Raw genomic sequence first — 17,237 nt, 5'->3', positions numbered from 1 at the left:
AACGCGTGGACCCTGGCAGCCCGGCGGAACGATCCGGTCTGAGGCCAGGTGATCACGTAGTCTTCGTCGATATGACGAACGTAGTGACGCGATCACGGGAAGAGATTCTTGGACTGATCCAGGCGGCCACGAATCAACTGATTTTGGAAGTTTATCGTAAGGGGAACGTTCATTCGTCGATGCACCGGCCTAACTCGATGAACGTTAGTCTGCAGCAATCGATCGGTGGCGGACATCATGCGGTTGCGTTTAACGCCGAGGTCGGTACAGGCGTCCTAGTCTGAACATAGCAAACTCGTATCGAAGTTGTTTCGTTCGAATGATCGGAGGACGATTTGCTCGGATATGCGCGGTCGAAAAGGCTTTGGTTGCTCGTGATTTCGCTTGACTTACTTTTACTTTTCATATCATTCTTCCATTCGCGGTTTCGACTAGATTAATGGACTTTGTTGAAATCGCAGAGTAGCGTTGATCAAAATGTTTTGCGTGCTAGTTTAATAAGTTGTATCGAATTGAAAATTCGCTTTGAATTCGAATCGATCGGATGTTACCTACTCCTTGAACCAAGTTCTCGCAAGCCGCAGCGGGCTGCATTTTCTTTCGAGCTTATTTTTATGTTTCACGTTGCACGCCATGTCGCGCGATACTCGTGTACATTCATTTCCGTGACTATCTTGTATTTTGCTGCGAACGCGTAATGTATAGCGCGTGTCCGTTTCCTTTGTCGGTGGACACGGTTAAGTTATGATACAGTTATGTTTTATTATGTAACTTGAACGGTTGTCTTTCTTTTTTTTGTTGCTCAACAAGTTCTGTTTAAAAGCATTTCTCGTATTTTATTTATTTATTTCATCCCTATCCCCTTAATGCTAAGACACGTCTTGCGTTGCGTCGTCTGAACAATCCGAATGGAGATACATAGAATCCGCTTGCAGAGCATGAACCGAGAACAACGATAGATTTACGTAAAAATTGTCTGCATGCGATGCCGCACAATTGCAAACCTTTTCCTCGTTTAAAATCGAACGAATGCCACGGCTTTTGCGATTGAACGCGTTCAGGTGTTTCCAAACCTCGCCCCGGATGCACCACCGGAGGAGGAGTTGTCCGTGCGTGAAACACGGTACTGGGGAATCCTGAAAAGCGGTCAAACGCGTTTTCTGGCGCCTTTAGCCGAGAGACGCGATGTTCTCTCCGCGGCGGATTACTTGATCCTCTTCCAAAATCTCGACGAGTTGCTCAAGATCTCCGAGGAAATTCGAGACGAAGGTGGCGGAGTCGAGAGTTACTTGTGTAGAGTTCCAAGAATCACCGCTGCCTATAGAAGATACTTAAGCGGGTTACAACGCGCGTGTTGCCTGTTGGTCGCCCTTAGACGAAACACGGCATTCGCGAAGCTCGTCTGCGAGCCTGCTGTACCGCACAAGAGACGACCCGATTTGACGGGTGTCTTGCTCTTGCCTCTGGAGCATTACAGGTTCGTTTCAAATTCATAAATCCTCGTATGCTTGAAATCTTGCTCGCTATACGTCGTGTATTCGTTCGAAATGTCCTTAGAGAGATGACGAGACTGTTGGGTCTGGCATCGCCAAGGAATTGCCAGCAAGCCAGAGATCTATCTCAGGGATACAGAGAAGCGACGGCTAACGCCGGTGTGATGGAACCACCGCGCGATACCGGTAGACCTTTGCTCAGTCTGCAAGAAGTTGAATCTCGACTGGTTTTCGCGAGATGCAAACCGTTCACGTTGGCCATGCCCGGTAGACAATGGTGCGTCTTGAAAAAGTATCGAAAAGATCAGAATGAGGCTGTGGTTACAGTGGTTAAATGTTTCGAAGTACCGTCGCTCTGACGAACGATACGCCTGAAGATAAGTAAAGAATAAGAAACCAAATGTATACGTATATTCGTCAGAATCTATATACACACGGTGCGTTTATTATTTATCATTTGTTATGGCATTCATATATCAATCAAGTAGATTGAAGTATATCAAACCATCTAGTAGTATTTTCATACGACTACAGGAATTTGATATTATGATAAATAAAAAATACCTTTTGTAACTATTATACCTCATTGTTGTAGTATATTCGTCAATACACGTAACCACAGCCTGAAAGTGGCTCTGGCATCGTATAAAAGATTACGTGCATCTTTGCAGGTTATTCGGCGGTGCGCTCGCAAAAGTGGAGGGTCGAGCACGACTGCAACCCTCATGGGCCTTACTTCTCACCGACCTTCTCGTATTCGCTCGGGTTTCCCGAGATCGCGTTCTATTCGTAACCGAAGAGCCTCTACGACTATCGAACATCGCCGAGGCTTGTTTCACCGTCCGCAAAAGACCCACTGAATTTCGACTGCAAATCGCTATCAATCCTTCCGGAAGCTCGGAGAACGGTCACGTGGAGGTGAATAGCGGTGGCTGCAGCCCTCACAGTCGTCCGCGACGACGAGTTTTAGTTTTGCGTGCACCGACACCAGAACTGAAGGCCGTTTGGCACAATCTTCTTCAGCGACAGATGTAAGTAGCCTTTGCTCGCATCGAGATGCGCAAGTTTCGAGGAATTCTGATAGGTACAATTCACGGACAGTTTGAATAGTTTTTTAAAGGAACGCTATAAAGATATGGTTTACCGTCACGTACCATGTTCAGAGCTCAACGAGACTCCGACAAGCTCGTCACATCGAAACGTTCGGTAGTTTCGCTTGTCTGTACTAATTCGTTATATTTTAGAATCTATGTAAATACAGGCTATGGTGGAACACCGAGTCAGGACAGTCCAGAAGAAAGTCCCATCACCGGTAGCAATTTCACCAACGCAGCGATTAGGGAGCCTACGGAAAGTTCGCAAGTGAGTAAACGAATGATAAGCAGTTGAGGATTAACTCGAAATCGAGCAAATTATTTACGTATTCTCAATTCGGACAGACTACCAGGGAGTCGCAGAAACAGGACGAGGAAAAGGAATCGCGCTCCGTTGACAGTATCGACAGTATCGTCAAAAGTTCAACGGGAGACAATCATCTGGCGCAATGGGTGCGCAATTCCCATCAAATTCCTCCACCGGATAACGAGGAAGTTCCTATCGAGGAATGGACGGCCGAGGAGTTGGCGGCACGTGCCCCGAAAGAAACCAGCAACGAGCCGAGTCGAGAACGAACGACAGCGGAGGATGTTGTAACGGAAATAATGAGTTCGGATATAGAGCAACAGAGTACAGCTTCGAGCGCGAGCCTCAGTACCGTCAAGTCCAACAGCGTAAACGCGAAGAAAAATGGCAGCCTCGCATCTTCCAAGGAAAATTCCACCAGCTCGATCAACATTTGCAGACGATGTCACAGGTAATAGGAAAATAGATTTTGCTGAAGAACTCAAAATGATAGAAATAAGTAGTAAATGAAATGTCCACTGATAGACGCGCGTGCAATTGTAGATCGGGTTGTCCAACACCGCCTTTGACGAGAGATCCGTTTTCCCCGTTGCCTCCGAAGATCTCAGTTGTCCCGCCAACGCCTGACTTCTGCACCAGGCATCGACTTAGAAATGGATTGCACGATAGCCCAGGAAGGAACAGCCCATCTTACACTCCGGCCGATGGCAACACAGAAGATGGGAGCGAAGACGACCTTGATTGCGATGGCGAGCCACCGTACAGGTAAAGTTTAACGCGAAAGCAAGTTCGAAAGATCGTTCGATGATAATGGTATTTCGTTAATTTTCAGAGTTCTAAGAAGATTCGGTACGGTGAGCAGTTTGGATCAGGACGACGAGCTCGAAGAGCAAGCAGACGATGACAATCGAGATTCCGAGTCTCCACCTACGGGTTTAAGAGCGTGGACGGCTCGAGCAAGCAGTTACGTAGTCAGTAAGAGATCATCGTTACTGGAACAACTCGGCGAAGGCATAGGTGGATACCTTCTTCAATCTCCGGTCCCCCCTGAAAGAACGGAATTCTCGTTGGACCCGAACGACGAGGAAGGAACGACGTCCGGAGCTACCTCGGGGGACGATATCTGGGGAACTCCAACCTCTGGTGGCCCCGACGACGAAAGCTTCACCGCGAGCTCGGTAATGATACAAACCATTTTACGGTAATACGATAGCATTCGAAGGTATCGCTAGGAACACGACCGATTCAACGACACGAAAGATTGCCGAATCTGATTGAAAATCGATTACGCGCGCGCGATATTCTTACTTTCTCTTCAGCTTCGCTTCTTTCGCCGATCTCACGGCTTTTGTAAAAGCTTGTCACTTACGTTATACCGCAAAACAGTCGATGGTCGTATTGCGATCTAAAACCGTGGGAGGTTAAAAAGAGACCGTTTGTATTTTCATTCAGTTTCAATTAAAGCAAATAACGGGATCGAACGAGGCAATAAAATTAGAGGGAGAGAAAGAGGGAGAGAGAGAGTAAACGATTTAAATCAGTTAGTAAGAGACAAAAATTAGTTGGTAAGCTTCGCACGCATCTGCATGACAATGCTTGCCCTTTTGTTTGCAAAGAATCACTAGCCCCAACTGTGCCTGACTTCCCTAGCCGCCGCCCATCGGTTCAGGCAACGTCGTTACTTTTGGCGAAGATAACTACGGCCTAAACCTGTCGGTGGAGGAGGAGGTCGACCAGGAGTCTGAGAACGACGACTGCAATTTGTCGGAACTGAACATGGATCAGTTACTCGGCAGTGGAAGTCTCAGTTCGCTGCGGTGTTTCCTGGGCAGGCAAAGGTTAGAGCCACTCCCGGAGGAGGAAGATTCGTCTGGAAGCGCGAAGGATCAAGTCGGATGGTGGTGACAGCGGTTTCAAACGGCGACGTCGAAGAACGTCGGCATGAGTTCCGATGGGAATGACAGGGATCGTATCTTCGCCAGATTGAGCCAGGAGGATGAAGAGTTCCGGAGAAAGATAGTGAATCTTCATAGAAAGTTGTCGGACGTCGAAGATACTTGCACGACCGAGGTTACGTCGTCTGATATTTCGAAGGAGGCGGAACGTTTGAAGGAACTGGAATCGGTCGCGCGAAGGGCGGAGGAGACTAGAGAGAGCAGAAATGCCGAAAGAATCGAAGCCGAACAAGCAGAGAGGGAAGGATATTTGTCGGCGGAACTCAGAGACACGAGGGATCGTCGATATACACAGGAGCGAAGAAGACGGATGGAATTGTTCGGAATTCAACGAAAAACAGGCAAACTCGACGAGGATTCGGAAGATCAGAACGACACCAGCTCTTCTAGAACGGAGAAAAATTTCTTATACAGATTGAGAATAAAACGACGCAGCATGAAGCTGTTTAGTTTCTTAAGCGGAAAGGCGGCGGATAGATCGCAAGAAGAACGTGCCGCGAGACTATTAAGGATGTATATGCCTGAAAAGGGATCCAAAGCACAAAACACTATTTCTATTCATCATACGTCCAGAGACAGACGATTTTGGAAACTGCGAAGTCGAAGACGAACAAATTCCTCTTAAATGCAAAGGGATGTGCCACCTTCGAAGAACGGTCGATACAGGAAGGAGAAAGGAAACGATAGAACAATCGCCGTTTCTTTGTTATTAGAATTTCCAGTATTCGAGTTATCGAAGTTTTTTGAATTCTATTTAAGCACGTACAAGTTCAGACTTGTTTTCATAGAATCTAGCGTAACGATACGAAAGGTTAGGTTTACAATTTCGAGTCTAGACTACTTCTTCGTCTCGTAAACGATTTCAAAGTACGCCCCGGTACTTTCGTCGAAAACGATTAGTCGAGTAAAAAGTTGCAGAACGCGAGAGTCGCGTTCCGTATTGTAGCGTGCTTGTCAGATTTTTAACGGAACGATTTTTTTCAAGAGATTTAAAACGGTCTAGTGAAACGTTTTCGATATATATATCTTTAAGATGTTTCGTTTAAAGCGTAAGACTGCTCGTCGATCTAGTCTCGCTCATTAAAATATAGACGAAGTTTGTTTCATTTTTGGAACACTGTATCTCAGTAGGTCCGCACGACTGACGCAAAGCGGCACTCATCTTCCACCATAGATCTTGCTCGAACATACGAAACCAAAAGAAATTGTAAAAAAATAAAAAAAAAAGTGGAAAAAAATTGAAATTTTAACATTACTGTTGGTAGGTTGTAACATGGCCAAGTGGCTGTAATCAATATACAAAATAAAGTATATTATTTGTTCACTGGCTGTTTCCCTATTTCCACTCCTGCGGTATCTTACGATAGCATAATTTTAATATTGATTTATGAATTACTGATTTATTTTTTACGTATAATACTTGGTTTTCATGGTAATCCAGCAATATAAAGTATCCAATTTTCTAGTATTGTAAATTGTTCCATTTTTTGTCTATATATATATGTACAGGGTGATTTTTTTGTTAATTAAATCAAAGTAATAAAAATTTTACTTATTTTACTTTTGTTAACAACAAAGAATATCTTTATTTATAGATATTTAAAGAATATAAATAATCGTGTTAATAGAGAAATCTGCTGCAAATTATTTGCAAAGTCTTCTCTAATTGAATAAAGAAAACTGAGATTTATACGACGCGATGTGGCGATCAACGTATTTACAGTCAGTTGCACGTTGTATTTTAGTTTCACAGTACCGTGAGTAGTGAGAGGTTATAATCACAAAAGAATTATTTATTAAAGGCATAGTGACTAAAAGTATGACAATAATAACGCGAATTATATTGAAATTGAGTGCTGCAACTGGCGTAGGTTTTGCTGGTTGGTGTTTGGGGAAGTTTTCAGAACAGAAACGACATTTGAATGCAGATATAAAAAACAGTGGAAGTCATATTATTTCGGATGTAAACATCAAAGAAATGCCCGGTTTACCTTTATTTGGAACTGTTTCTGCAGCAGTTCCTATGGAAGTTGATACAAATATGGGTTCAAAATTGTCATCGACAGCTACAAGAGTATCAGAAGTAAGTTATTTCAGTCATACTTAACCTCGATAAGTAAAGATAAACAGTATGAAAAAATTTACCTTTATTACATTTACCGCTTGTTATGATAATGCTATTTTTTTCTATTCTGTTACTCACGGTTTATTTATGAAATCCTGTAGAATAAAAAAGGAAAAGTAAAAGTAAAATGATTTTCATTTTTTACAGATTATGAAGTATGGTTTCCCTGGATTGGATCATGTTAGATCTTACGAAGATTTTGTCCTTTCTTATGATAGAAGAAATAGGGTAGCTCATTGGGTTTTTGAACACTTAAATAAAGATAGGTTACAACCCAATGAGGAGATATCACGTAGTAAGTGTGAATTCAAACCTGATCCAAGTATACATCCTTTTTTTAGGTAAATATTTGGAGTTTGAAACTATATAGAATATTTTTAATTAATGTTTTAATAATTTTATTGGTAATCAGATCAGAAAATCATGATTACAAAGGCAGTGGATACGATCGTGGACATTTAGCAGCAGCTGGGAATCACAAGTGTGCTCAAAGTCACATAGATCAGACATTTTTCCTAACGAACATGGCACCGCAAGTAGGTGTGGGTTTCAATAGGGATTCTTGGAATAGATTGGAAAAATATGTTAGGCATTTAACCAAAGTTTATAAGGATGTATATGTCTGTACTGGTCCTTTATATTTGCCAAAGTGAGCAAAACTTTGTTACTCTGTGTAATTTTCTTTTTTTAAATATTTCAATTAAATACATGATGATTACAGAATAGAGGCTAATGGGAAAAAATATGTTCGATATGAAGTTATTGGCACAAATCACGTAGCAGTACCTACTCATTTTTATAAAATAGTTGTTGGCGAAACATATGATTCTAAATTAGAAATGGAAGCATTTGTAATGCCAAATACTCCTATAGATGACAGTGTACCTCTAACAAATTTCCAGGTAAATTAATAATATATCAAAATCAAAATTTTATGATATATCCTATATGAATAATCATGATATATATATCGTGACAGGTACCACCAGAAAGTATAGAACGGGCTGCTGGACTTTTATTTTTTGATAAGATCTCACGTGATAAATTAAGTAAAATAAATGGAAAAAGTATTCGATAACCACGACACGAAGGTAAGAGGCAAAAATTGAAATAGATAGAATATTCTATTTCATCTGAATTTTGTAGATACATGAAATTAATTTAATTGAAAGTAAATATATATTTACAAAATAGAAGAGATTTTAGTGAATGATAATATGTATTTACCGATCACTTAAACATCTCTTTAAAAAAAAATTGTACCTGAAAATTTTAAACCTTTTATGTATCCCCTATATAATAACAAATGTACATATAGCAATATACTTTGTATGACTTGTATATGAACTCTTTCTATATGTATTTTATAAAAAGGGAAGATAAATACTATGTTGAAATATTTAAATTTTTATTGTTTTTGTACATTTAGTTTAAATTGTAATAATTATTTATGCACAATATTGCATGTTGTCACAAAATAAGTACTCACGTGAAAAGCGCATGCACACGTAATTTTTAGTACTCAAAATTTCAGTCTTGCAGAAAACATTAATGATATTCACTTTATAATACACATTGAACAAAAGTTATTCTTCATAACTTACAATAAAAGTGATTACTCCTATCATTTCAAGTATAAATTCTCCACATAATTGTGTTTTTGATTGATACCACATTATATGTATAATGCAGCGATTACTATAGTGGATACATCATTCACATCGTGATACTACGATACATGCTTAAAACAAGCATGCTTAGTATTCTGCAATTATTTCAATACATATTCTCTGATTAAAAATTCTTTTTCTACGATGCACACATCAATACGATAAATAGACATTTCTGCTAATCTCGGTCCTATAAGACGAAAGGATAGTACACCTTGGTCAGTATATATGAAAAACATAGTACCAACAATATGTTAACTCTCATTTCTGTAAAGAATAATTATTCTTGGCTATTGAAAAACGATGACACAGTTTTTATTTGCGGTTGTATCGTTTATATTTTAATAGACAAGAAAATTCTTCGCTATTACTTTGGTCGTGGTATTAAGTAATTACATACAAAATAATTCATTATTAAATACTATATTCATAATATAAAATGCTAATGGTAGAATCATTATTGATATTTTCAACGTATCTAATCTATGTACAAATTGAACCAGCACAACGTGTCGATACTGACGAGCGAGTAAATGCACGTACAGTGATTAACGCGTAGCGTGATAACTACCCTTTACAACAATGAAGTCCAAGTTTTTCTCGCGAGTAAACTGGATAGCTTCTACTCCCACGTATCATCTTTTTGTTTTAACAACGAGGTAGAAAAAGAGGAGCCATATATAGATTTCCTGATCTCTTAATGAACTCCCTTTTTTCTATGACAACACGTGAAAGGAAACAAGATCGCGTAAAGGATTCTATCTGTGAACAGCGTTGCTTTACAATATTTTTACAAAGTTCCGGCATCTTCACGACGATTCAAATAATAAAAACACTACGCTGTATTGATATTTAACAGTATTTGTATCATGATTGCCCAAAGTTTAACGAGTAAAACAGTAGTAATGAATATCATTATGCTTTAGAGATCTCGATGTAACGTCTGTGTTCAACACAATTTTGCAATGTACATTTTCGATGCTTTAAATTTACCGCTTATAAATAAAAGCTTTAAGTAGGATCAATTAGGCACTAAAATGGACGGGTTTCGTTTCTTAGGAGCTTCTTCCGAGTATTGCTTAAGTTAAGGACACTTAATGAAGTTTTAAGTACACTTTGTATAACTATATGATTTGTTCAAACCAACAGCACGATTAATATATAAATTCTATGGTACATTTCTCATCTCACTGCTCGCGATAAATCTTTTTCTTTTTTTAAATTCTTTTCTCAATAATTTTCTTGTATATCCCATTTTGACTTCTACCTTATAATCAACTTTTAATTTTACAGGCAGTTTTAATACGTTTCATCTTCAGCGTCGCTTTCGGATGTCTTCAAATCGGTTATCATGTCCCAAATTGCTCATTCAACTCCTTATGTCAATGTGACAGCTGCGTGATATGGTAGCATGGACTAGAAAACGCGCGATGAAACCCCGTATATTTTCATTGATCGTTTGGAAGCAGTTTCGCCGTGAGAACAACACTCCTTTCTCTCTTTAAACAACAAATACTGCGATAACGATGCATATTCCCGGCAGACTAGGATTTTTCGAGACGCGAAACATTCATACTATGTTCCACCGTCACGAAATAAATTCTTAGATTAATCTCTCTTCCGGTGGTGGCTTCATCACATTGTCCATTTCTACACGCGGATTACTGAATTCTTGAGCGCTTGGACTGTATGTTCCTCGAGTAGCACGTTTCTTTCTAGCCATCATGAATAATGCAACTAAAGAACCTGCTGCAATAACGAACAGGCATCCGACGATAGGACCAACGATTACCGCTATATCGAGCGCTTGACTACCCAAAAAGTTTTCCGTCTAAAATAGAACACAACATTTATCGCTCGTAATTGTATGTGAAAGAAATTATTATTCTAAAATATTAGAATGTACCTCTGTACAGTTTTGTCCGGTATAGTCCGGTGTGCATTGACACTTGTAACCGCCGTCATCTCCACATTTGCACGTACCTCCATTTTGACAATAATCCTGTTAAGGGAAGGAATGTGAGATATAAGAAAACTAATCGTCAGTGTAGCGATTAAGAGAAATTATCCGAGAAACAGTACCGCTCTACAAGGATCCATCATTCCGCAATTGTATCCGCAATAACCTGGATCGCAAATGCACTGGTAAGTTCCTGGTAAATTTTCGCACCGTCCCTGACCACAATCGGTCGTTGACAGTACACATTCGTCTATATCAAACGAACAATCCTGTCCTATATAACCGGTGTCGTTACAATCACATACGAAACTATCTACACCGTCGTAGCATTTTCCATCGTTTTTGCATGGTATATTTCCTTCTGCATCTGGCGCGCAGTCATCTATATTAATCTCGCAATACAGTCCAGAATAGCCGGGTAGACAAGTACATCGAGGTGTCTAGTAATTTAAAGTAATAGATTATTACATATTACAAACAATTATACATTAAATCATAGAGGATGAGGGAATAAAAGTATTCGTTTTTATAAGACGAATAAAATTCTCATTGTATAAACCTGATATGCTATATACCTGATGCAAGTAATCGCATCTACCGCCGTTTTGGCACTTTCGTGCAATGCAATAAGGAGTATCACAGATTGAACCTTCGTAACCAGTCGTACAAGTACAAGTGAAGTTGTCGCTAGTTTGTGGATTTACGATATCTGCGCAACTACCACCGTTTTTGCAAGGTTGATTTTCACAAGTAATTAGACGAAAGTTTTCACATCTCTCGCCAGTAAATTGATCTGGACATTCGCAACGGAAATACCCAGGAAGATTTATACATACACCGTCGTGCTGACAAGGGCTAAGGGTTACGCACTCGTTTATGTCACTGTCGCATCTGAAATAAAGATAAGCACCTAAGATAGCGTAAATTTAGTTTTTTCTGATTTTCGATAAGAAACGAGTGTATTGGAATTTGATATAATAGATTATGTTATATACTAACAACCATCCCTGCCAGCCGCTATTACACACACACGTATAATTAGCGATTCCATCGATGCATGTTGCTCCATTCTTGCATTTATTATCGATACATTCGTCGATGTTAAGGGAACAATCGTCTTTTGCGTATCCAGCCGGGCATTCGCAAATGTAACTGTTTGCTTTATCAAAACAGTAGCCGTCATTTTTGCAATCGGAATCGAAGCAAAGTTGACAGCCAATACTATCGTGATACGTTGAATTATTTTCTTGTAATGCTAAGTACTCTAAGGGTGTAAAATTGGCGTTTTGGTATACTTCTTCGTACGTGAAGTAATGCAAAAGCATACTACCAATTCTTACTTCACCCAAGCATCCTTTAAAAACTTCTCCTATAAAATAGAAGACGTATTTTCTAGTCACAATGCAAATAAAAATATATAATAAGTATTACGTAAATATTACGCGTATAATTAAAAAATGTTTATGTACGCTAATATATTACCTGACATTACATTGTAAGGCGGAGAAGCGGTGGTCAATGTACGTTCAGTAAAATCTATCGAATTTTCATTAATACCGCTTTTATTTTCTAGGATCTGTTTCCCAGGGCCGATCGTTATGTAACTATGTTTATTCGATAAAACAGAGCCGAGTCCACCAAGAGTGACCGTTCCGGTAATTAATAAATCATACCACAAAAGAAAACTAAAGTTCGGGCTAACGTGCGATGCATATTCGTCGTTGGAATTTGCATATCCGCATTCCATAGAATTATTGCTCAACCTCAATACGATAGACGTCCAATTACCATCAGGTTCGGCTTTACCAAACGTTAGTATTCCTTGATTCTGCAAGTTCAAGCGCCAAGATACCGTAACCTTGTCCTTGTAAACGGAAACTGTAAAATGCTGATCGCCTATACGAGGCGCAATATGCATTAACGTGCCACCGGTATTCGATCGATACGTAATCTGAATGGTATCGATCGTCGAGTCGGTCACATTTTTCTCTTCAACCTGATTATAAACGTAGGTGAAAGAAGTCGTGACACCGTTAAAAGTAGCATTAGCGATGCACTCGTAACCATCGTCTAGATTTTGACATTTCGATCCAGAAGGACAGTCCTGCAGTTGACAGAATTCCATTTCCTGGCAAGTTTTGCCGGTATATCCTCGTGGACATTGACACCAAAAGTCGTTCCACGTAACGTGGCAAGTTCCATTGTGATCGCATGGACTACTCACGCATACATTGTCGGATATCACACCCTTAAGAATTTTGTCATTATCGAAAGTCACGTTACCAAATTGTATTGGGGTGGGAATATCGTTTGCCTGTAAAGTATTTTTTTATATTACCGCTAAAATATTGTACTGTAATTTATCACGTGCGATGTAATTTTTAGCGAAATTTTGTAATATCGTATCACGCAGATCGAATTGAAAAACGTATCGTTACCTTTAGAGGGAAGAATTCGACGACCATAGTCTCAATGCCATTCGATATTTGAACGTCTTGAATGATTCCTTTGAAGTTAACTTGCGGTACTTGCGGTACTTCTATCTGGCGATTGTCAACTTGCCGTATGTATCTGGATGCTTGTGGCATGCCACCCAAGTATAGTACAGTTACGTTCAATTGACCGGACGCGCTGATAGTTTTCCGGAAATATTCGGTACCGTTAATCTTCACTTGCACCAATGTTACGTTTCTAATTACTTGTATTAGATGATTGTTTCCATCGTTTAATTTTACACCGCCAACGGTGTATGCCTCTGAACCGTTAAATTGAATCCTAACGAGTAATTCGCCTCCTTCTAGTTGAGCTGCTATATAAGTTTTCTCCTGAGGTTTAAGATCCGTTTGTGGATTCGGTTCTGTTCCTAGATAAAATATATCACCCCTATCTTGTCTCGTGCGAATGAACATGGAAATATCGACGATCGATCTAACTGCTCGTCTAGCCATATCGGACACTTTTACGGTTACGTATCCGTTTGTGATATTCTCATATCCGAACGTCGCTGCTGTCATGTTGTATTGACAGGTATGACCAAGATATGGTCTCTCACATTTACAGGAAAAGTCACGCCACCTGTCCGTGCAGTGGCCACCGTTTTTACAACGATTTGGCGAACATTGGGCTTCGCGAGGACATCCTGGCTCAACGTCCTCCATGTATACGGTTTTTGATGAGGTACCAGAGTACACCTGAATTATGACAATTAGGAAATTTTTCATAATTTTGATAAGCTCGTACGACAAATATTTCTTATTTAATATCTTAATTTAAAATTCCATAAATTCAATGTATTTTAATGTGACTGCGTATATCGTTTATGATCAGAAGATATCGAACGTACCCACTCTCCGTTAATGACTACATCCTCGGTGCAACCCACAAAGAAAGATGGGCCATGGGTTAACCGCCGCAGATAATTGGTCGTACCGCCGACATAAGTCATCGGGAAAGATGTATGATTTGAATTGGAACCTTCGTTTAGACTAATGGGATAGATCGTTTGTTCCTCGTTAGCCGAGAGTACTAGATGCGTAGCGTTGATCGCTACAAACACTTTTTGCCAAGTGGAGTCGTTCAATTCACTGCCGATAAATACGCCCTCCCATTTGTTCAGAAGGCTCGAGTGCAAATTTAGCTTGCCATTAACGAGCTCAAGGATATAAAATGTCGAGCCCTTTCCGATGGCCAGTAATCCATTTGGTAGAGTCGTTCGAAAGCGAAATTGTATGTCGTATCCTTCGTCTCGAGTGGTATTCACTAAAACGTATGAGCTGCCGTTCAAAGACATTGTCGTTACCTATGACAAAAAAACAAAAGGAAACGGTATGAATTGGAAGTCAGCAGAAAGTTGCGACCTGTACGTTTACGCACTTTCTTCTGTGTCGCGTATTCATGCGTAAGGCAATACAAGGAGCGTGATCAAGTGAGATAAGCGATGAATTTAAGAAATCGAAACAACTTGTGAATTTGCAGGAAGAAAAGAAATGGCAAGTCAAAATACGTAAATATAAACGATGCTTACGTAGTCGCAAATTTCTCCGTGATATCCATTCGGGCAGGTACAGTTGAATTTATGTATCGTTTCATCCACGAGGTATGGCCAACAAGTTCCACCGTTTTGACAAGCATTTCCTTGACAACCGATCAGCTCTACCGAACAATTTTTACCACCGTATTCTGGCTCACAAGTGCAGGTGTAATCAGCTCTTCCATCGGTACACACGCCGTGCTCGCAGGGTGAATATCTTTTACACTCGTCGATATCGTGTTGACAATGATCGCCTTCGTATCCCTCGTCACATTCGCAAGTGTAACCACCAATGCGGTCTACGCAGGTTCCAGCTTGGCATGGATTACTATCGCACTCGTTAATATTTACTTCGCAGTTTTTCCCCGTAACACCTTGTACGCAAAGACATTCGTATCTGAAAATAAATTGTTAAAAGTACAATTAGTTCTTCTTTCTTCGGATTATTGATTATTCTTTGTCCTTTTACTTCGAGTATCACGATGCTTACCCACTCGCATTCGCATAGCTGAACTCTTGGTTGAATATCGAAGGTAACGTCAACGCGTCACTTTTGTACAATTCCATGTTAGATCTCTCCAAGCAAGTACCATTATACTGACAAGGTGAACTCTCGCATTCGTTTATATCGACTTCGCAATTTTTGCCAGTATAGCCGGCGTAACACTGGCATTTGTAATTCTTGACATCGTCTATGCAATGAGCACCGTTCACACAGGGTCCTGACCGGCAGTCGTCGATATTTTTCTCACAATGTACACCCTCAAAACCGGTGTCGGCACAGTCACAGGTGTAATTGTTTATACCGTCTATACATTGGCCATGATTTAAACAGGGCAATGGTTCACAATCGTCGATATTTATCTCACAGTTTAATCCACGGAAACCAGGTGAACAAATACACATGTAACTAGCGATCTCATCGACGCAGGTTGCCCCGTTTAAACAAGGATTGCTTTCGCATTCGTTCACATCCACGTCGCATGTTTTCCCGGAATAACCAGCTGGACACTGACACTCGAACGTGTTAATACCATCGATACACGTAGCGTTATTTTTACACGGACCGCATAAGCATTCGTCAATGTCGATGTCGCAGTGATCTCCGGAAAATCCCGGTCTGCAGAAGCAATTATAGCTGCCATTTGTATTCACGCAAATACCGTTGTTACATAATGAGCTACCTTCTACCTCGCATTCGTTCACATCCTCCTCGCAAAATTTTCCTATGAATTTGAGTAATCGATTAGTGGCTACAAGTTAATCGACGGAAATTCGAATGGAAAGCTTGAACAAGGCTCTAGAGCACATTTGGCACATTTTTGGGGGAAACCAGGTTGTTTCGCGAGCCCAACTCCTAACGCGTTTCTTGTGTTCGACGCGTGTATTAAAACGAACGACAGGGACTGTAGGACCGTGCTTTGCTATTAATTCGACCATTGACCAAAATGTGCCATCGATCCTTGTTCGAGATTTCACTTCTCAATTTAACATATGAAAATTGAGGAAAATAATTACATCAACAAAAACTTCTTATTGAATTTGAATAAAATATATCTTGTATAAATTCTGTTTAATAAAACGTACCTTTGAAACCATCTCTGCATTTGCATTCAAAACCCTGTTCTCCGCGATCGATACACGTGCCGCTGTTACAAGGTTTCGTCGCGCAATGGTCAACGATAAGGGTACAATTGGGATCTCTGTAACCCTCGCGACATTTACACTCGTAACCAGCGATACCATCAACGCAAACTTTCCCATCAGGGCATAGCACATCGACGCAGTCGTCCACATTCACGTCACAAATCTTGCCTTCAAAGCCGCGAGGGCACTCGCAAACGAATTCTCGTCGAGACCTTGGTATCAGCGTGCAATTCCCATTATTCTGGCAAGGATTTGACGCGCACGCATTGTACTCGCGTTCGCAATTTTCATCCATGAAGTCTTTCGTACAGTTGCATATGTATCCATTGATTCGATCGATACAAGTACCGCCGTTTTGACAAGGTTGTGATAAGCACTCGTCCACATTGATCTGACAATTTTTACCTAGTGACATTAAGATATCGTTTTATTAAACGATATTTATGTTCCGTTTATAGAACGATTTAAAAGCAAATAACAGATATTTCGTTCGCTTGTGATAAAGTTCCGTCGTTTAGAAAATAAGAAATATCTGTTATTTGCATTCTCGATTCATCCTTTCCACTCTAGATAGCGAAATTAAAATTAAAATATAACGTAGAGATAATTCGCGGATGATTCGTTCGTTGATGGAGGAATAAGCGCGAGTAGTTAGAATATCCAATCCTTGATGCAGAGTAGATGAAACAAATTCGAGCGGCAATGGATGAATGTCAGTCACGCATTACGTATATGGTAAAACGAGTATTATCGTAGAATTTGACAAGCAAAGCGTCGTGCAAGAGTTCGCGAATAAATTGATTACCAGTGTATCCTGGAAGACATTGACAGTAGTAGCTATTCTGTTGATCGATGCAGATGCCGCCGTTACGACAGGGATCACTGGAGCACTCGTCGACGTCGATGGAACACTCGGGGCCTGTCCATCCTGGCTCGCAGGTGCAATAATAACCGCC

The 17,237-nt window shown here is 40.4% G+C and overlaps 3 protein-coding genes across 9 annotated transcripts in view; 2 read left to right on the top strand and 1 right to left on the bottom strand.

The window, feature by feature from the left end:
• The window catches only part of LOC100749680, a 13,034-nt gene extending 6,969 nt beyond the window's left edge, over window positions 1-6,065 (top strand). Inside the window, exons 8-16 of one of the 3 annotated variants that reach the window (XM_033320677.1) lie at window positions 1-260; window positions 1,062-1,477; window positions 1,558-1,770; window positions 2,165-2,524; window positions 2,738-2,855; window positions 2,933-3,345; window positions 3,420-3,659; window positions 3,727-4,072; window positions 4,545-6,065. In XM_033320677.1, coding sequence (XP_033176568.1) covers window positions 1-260; window positions 1,062-1,477; window positions 1,558-1,770; window positions 2,165-2,524; window positions 2,738-2,855; window positions 2,933-3,345; window positions 3,420-3,659; window positions 3,727-4,072; window positions 4,545-4,799 — 2,621 coding nt within the window. In that variant the 3' untranslated portion in view covers window positions 4,800-6,065. Of the gene's footprint in view, window positions 261-1,061; window positions 1,478-1,557; window positions 1,771-2,164; window positions 2,525-2,737; window positions 2,856-2,932; window positions 3,346-3,419; window positions 3,660-3,726; window positions 4,073-4,510 lie in introns of all 3 variants that reach the window. The other 2 variants (XM_033320678.1, XM_033320679.1) reach the window with 2 other exon arrangements.
• A 485-nt stretch (window positions 6,066-6,550) lies between these two features.
• The window catches only part of LOC100749561 (endonuclease G, mitochondrial), a 14,802-nt gene continuing 4,115 nt past the window's right edge, over window positions 6,551-17,237 (top strand). The window contains exons 1-6 of one of the 2 annotated variants that reach the window (XM_033320689.1): window positions 6,551-6,932; window positions 7,122-7,315; window positions 7,387-7,623; window positions 7,696-7,876; window positions 7,954-8,065; window positions 9,938-10,086. In XM_033320689.1, coding sequence (XP_033176580.1) covers window positions 6,669-6,932; window positions 7,122-7,315; window positions 7,387-7,623; window positions 7,696-7,876; window positions 7,954-8,052 — 975 coding nt within the window. In that variant the 5' untranslated portion in view covers window positions 6,551-6,668 and the 3' untranslated portion in view covers window positions 8,053-8,065; window positions 9,938-10,086. Of the gene's footprint in view, window positions 6,933-7,121; window positions 7,316-7,386; window positions 7,624-7,695; window positions 7,877-7,953; window positions 8,066-9,937; window positions 10,087-17,237 lie in introns of those variants that run through there. The other variant, XM_003489437.4, reaches the window with a different exon arrangement.
• The window catches only part of LOC100745739 (protein crumbs), a 30,159-nt gene continuing 21,894 nt past the window's right edge, over window positions 8,973-17,237 (bottom strand). The window contains exons 9-20 of one of the 4 annotated variants that reach the window (XM_033320674.1): window positions 17,087-17,237; window positions 16,222-16,686; window positions 15,125-15,860; window positions 14,629-15,031; window positions 13,948-14,403; window positions 13,043-13,795; window positions 12,087-12,918; window positions 11,604-11,973; window positions 11,180-11,495; window positions 10,727-11,044; window positions 10,551-10,646; window positions 8,973-10,475 (exon numbers count right to left, since the gene is read on the bottom strand). In XM_033320674.1, the coding sequence (XP_033176565.1) occupies window positions 10,248-10,475; window positions 10,551-10,646; window positions 10,727-11,044; window positions 11,180-11,495; window positions 11,604-11,973; window positions 12,087-12,918; window positions 13,043-13,795; window positions 13,948-14,403; window positions 14,629-15,031; window positions 15,125-15,860; window positions 16,222-16,686; window positions 17,087-17,237 (5,124 nt within the window). In that variant the 3' untranslated portion in view covers window positions 8,973-10,247. Of the gene's footprint in view, window positions 10,476-10,550; window positions 10,647-10,726; window positions 11,045-11,179; window positions 11,515-11,603; window positions 11,974-12,086; window positions 12,919-13,042; window positions 13,796-13,947; window positions 14,404-14,628; window positions 15,032-15,124; window positions 15,861-16,221; window positions 16,687-17,086 lie in introns of those variants that run through there. The other 3 variants (XM_033320675.1, XM_024367610.2, XM_033320676.1) reach the window with 3 other exon arrangements.

This window comes from Bombus impatiens, unplaced genomic scaffold (genome assembly GCF_000188095.3).
Source record: "Bombus impatiens unplaced genomic scaffold, BIMP_2.2 scf_0321, whole genome shotgun sequence".
In the NCBI taxonomy this organism is placed as follows: Eukaryota; Metazoa; Arthropoda; class Insecta; order Hymenoptera; family Apidae; genus Bombus; species Bombus impatiens.
The sequence above is the reverse complement of the archived record's forward strand: the minus strand, read 5'-3'. Positions and strand labels throughout refer to the sequence as shown.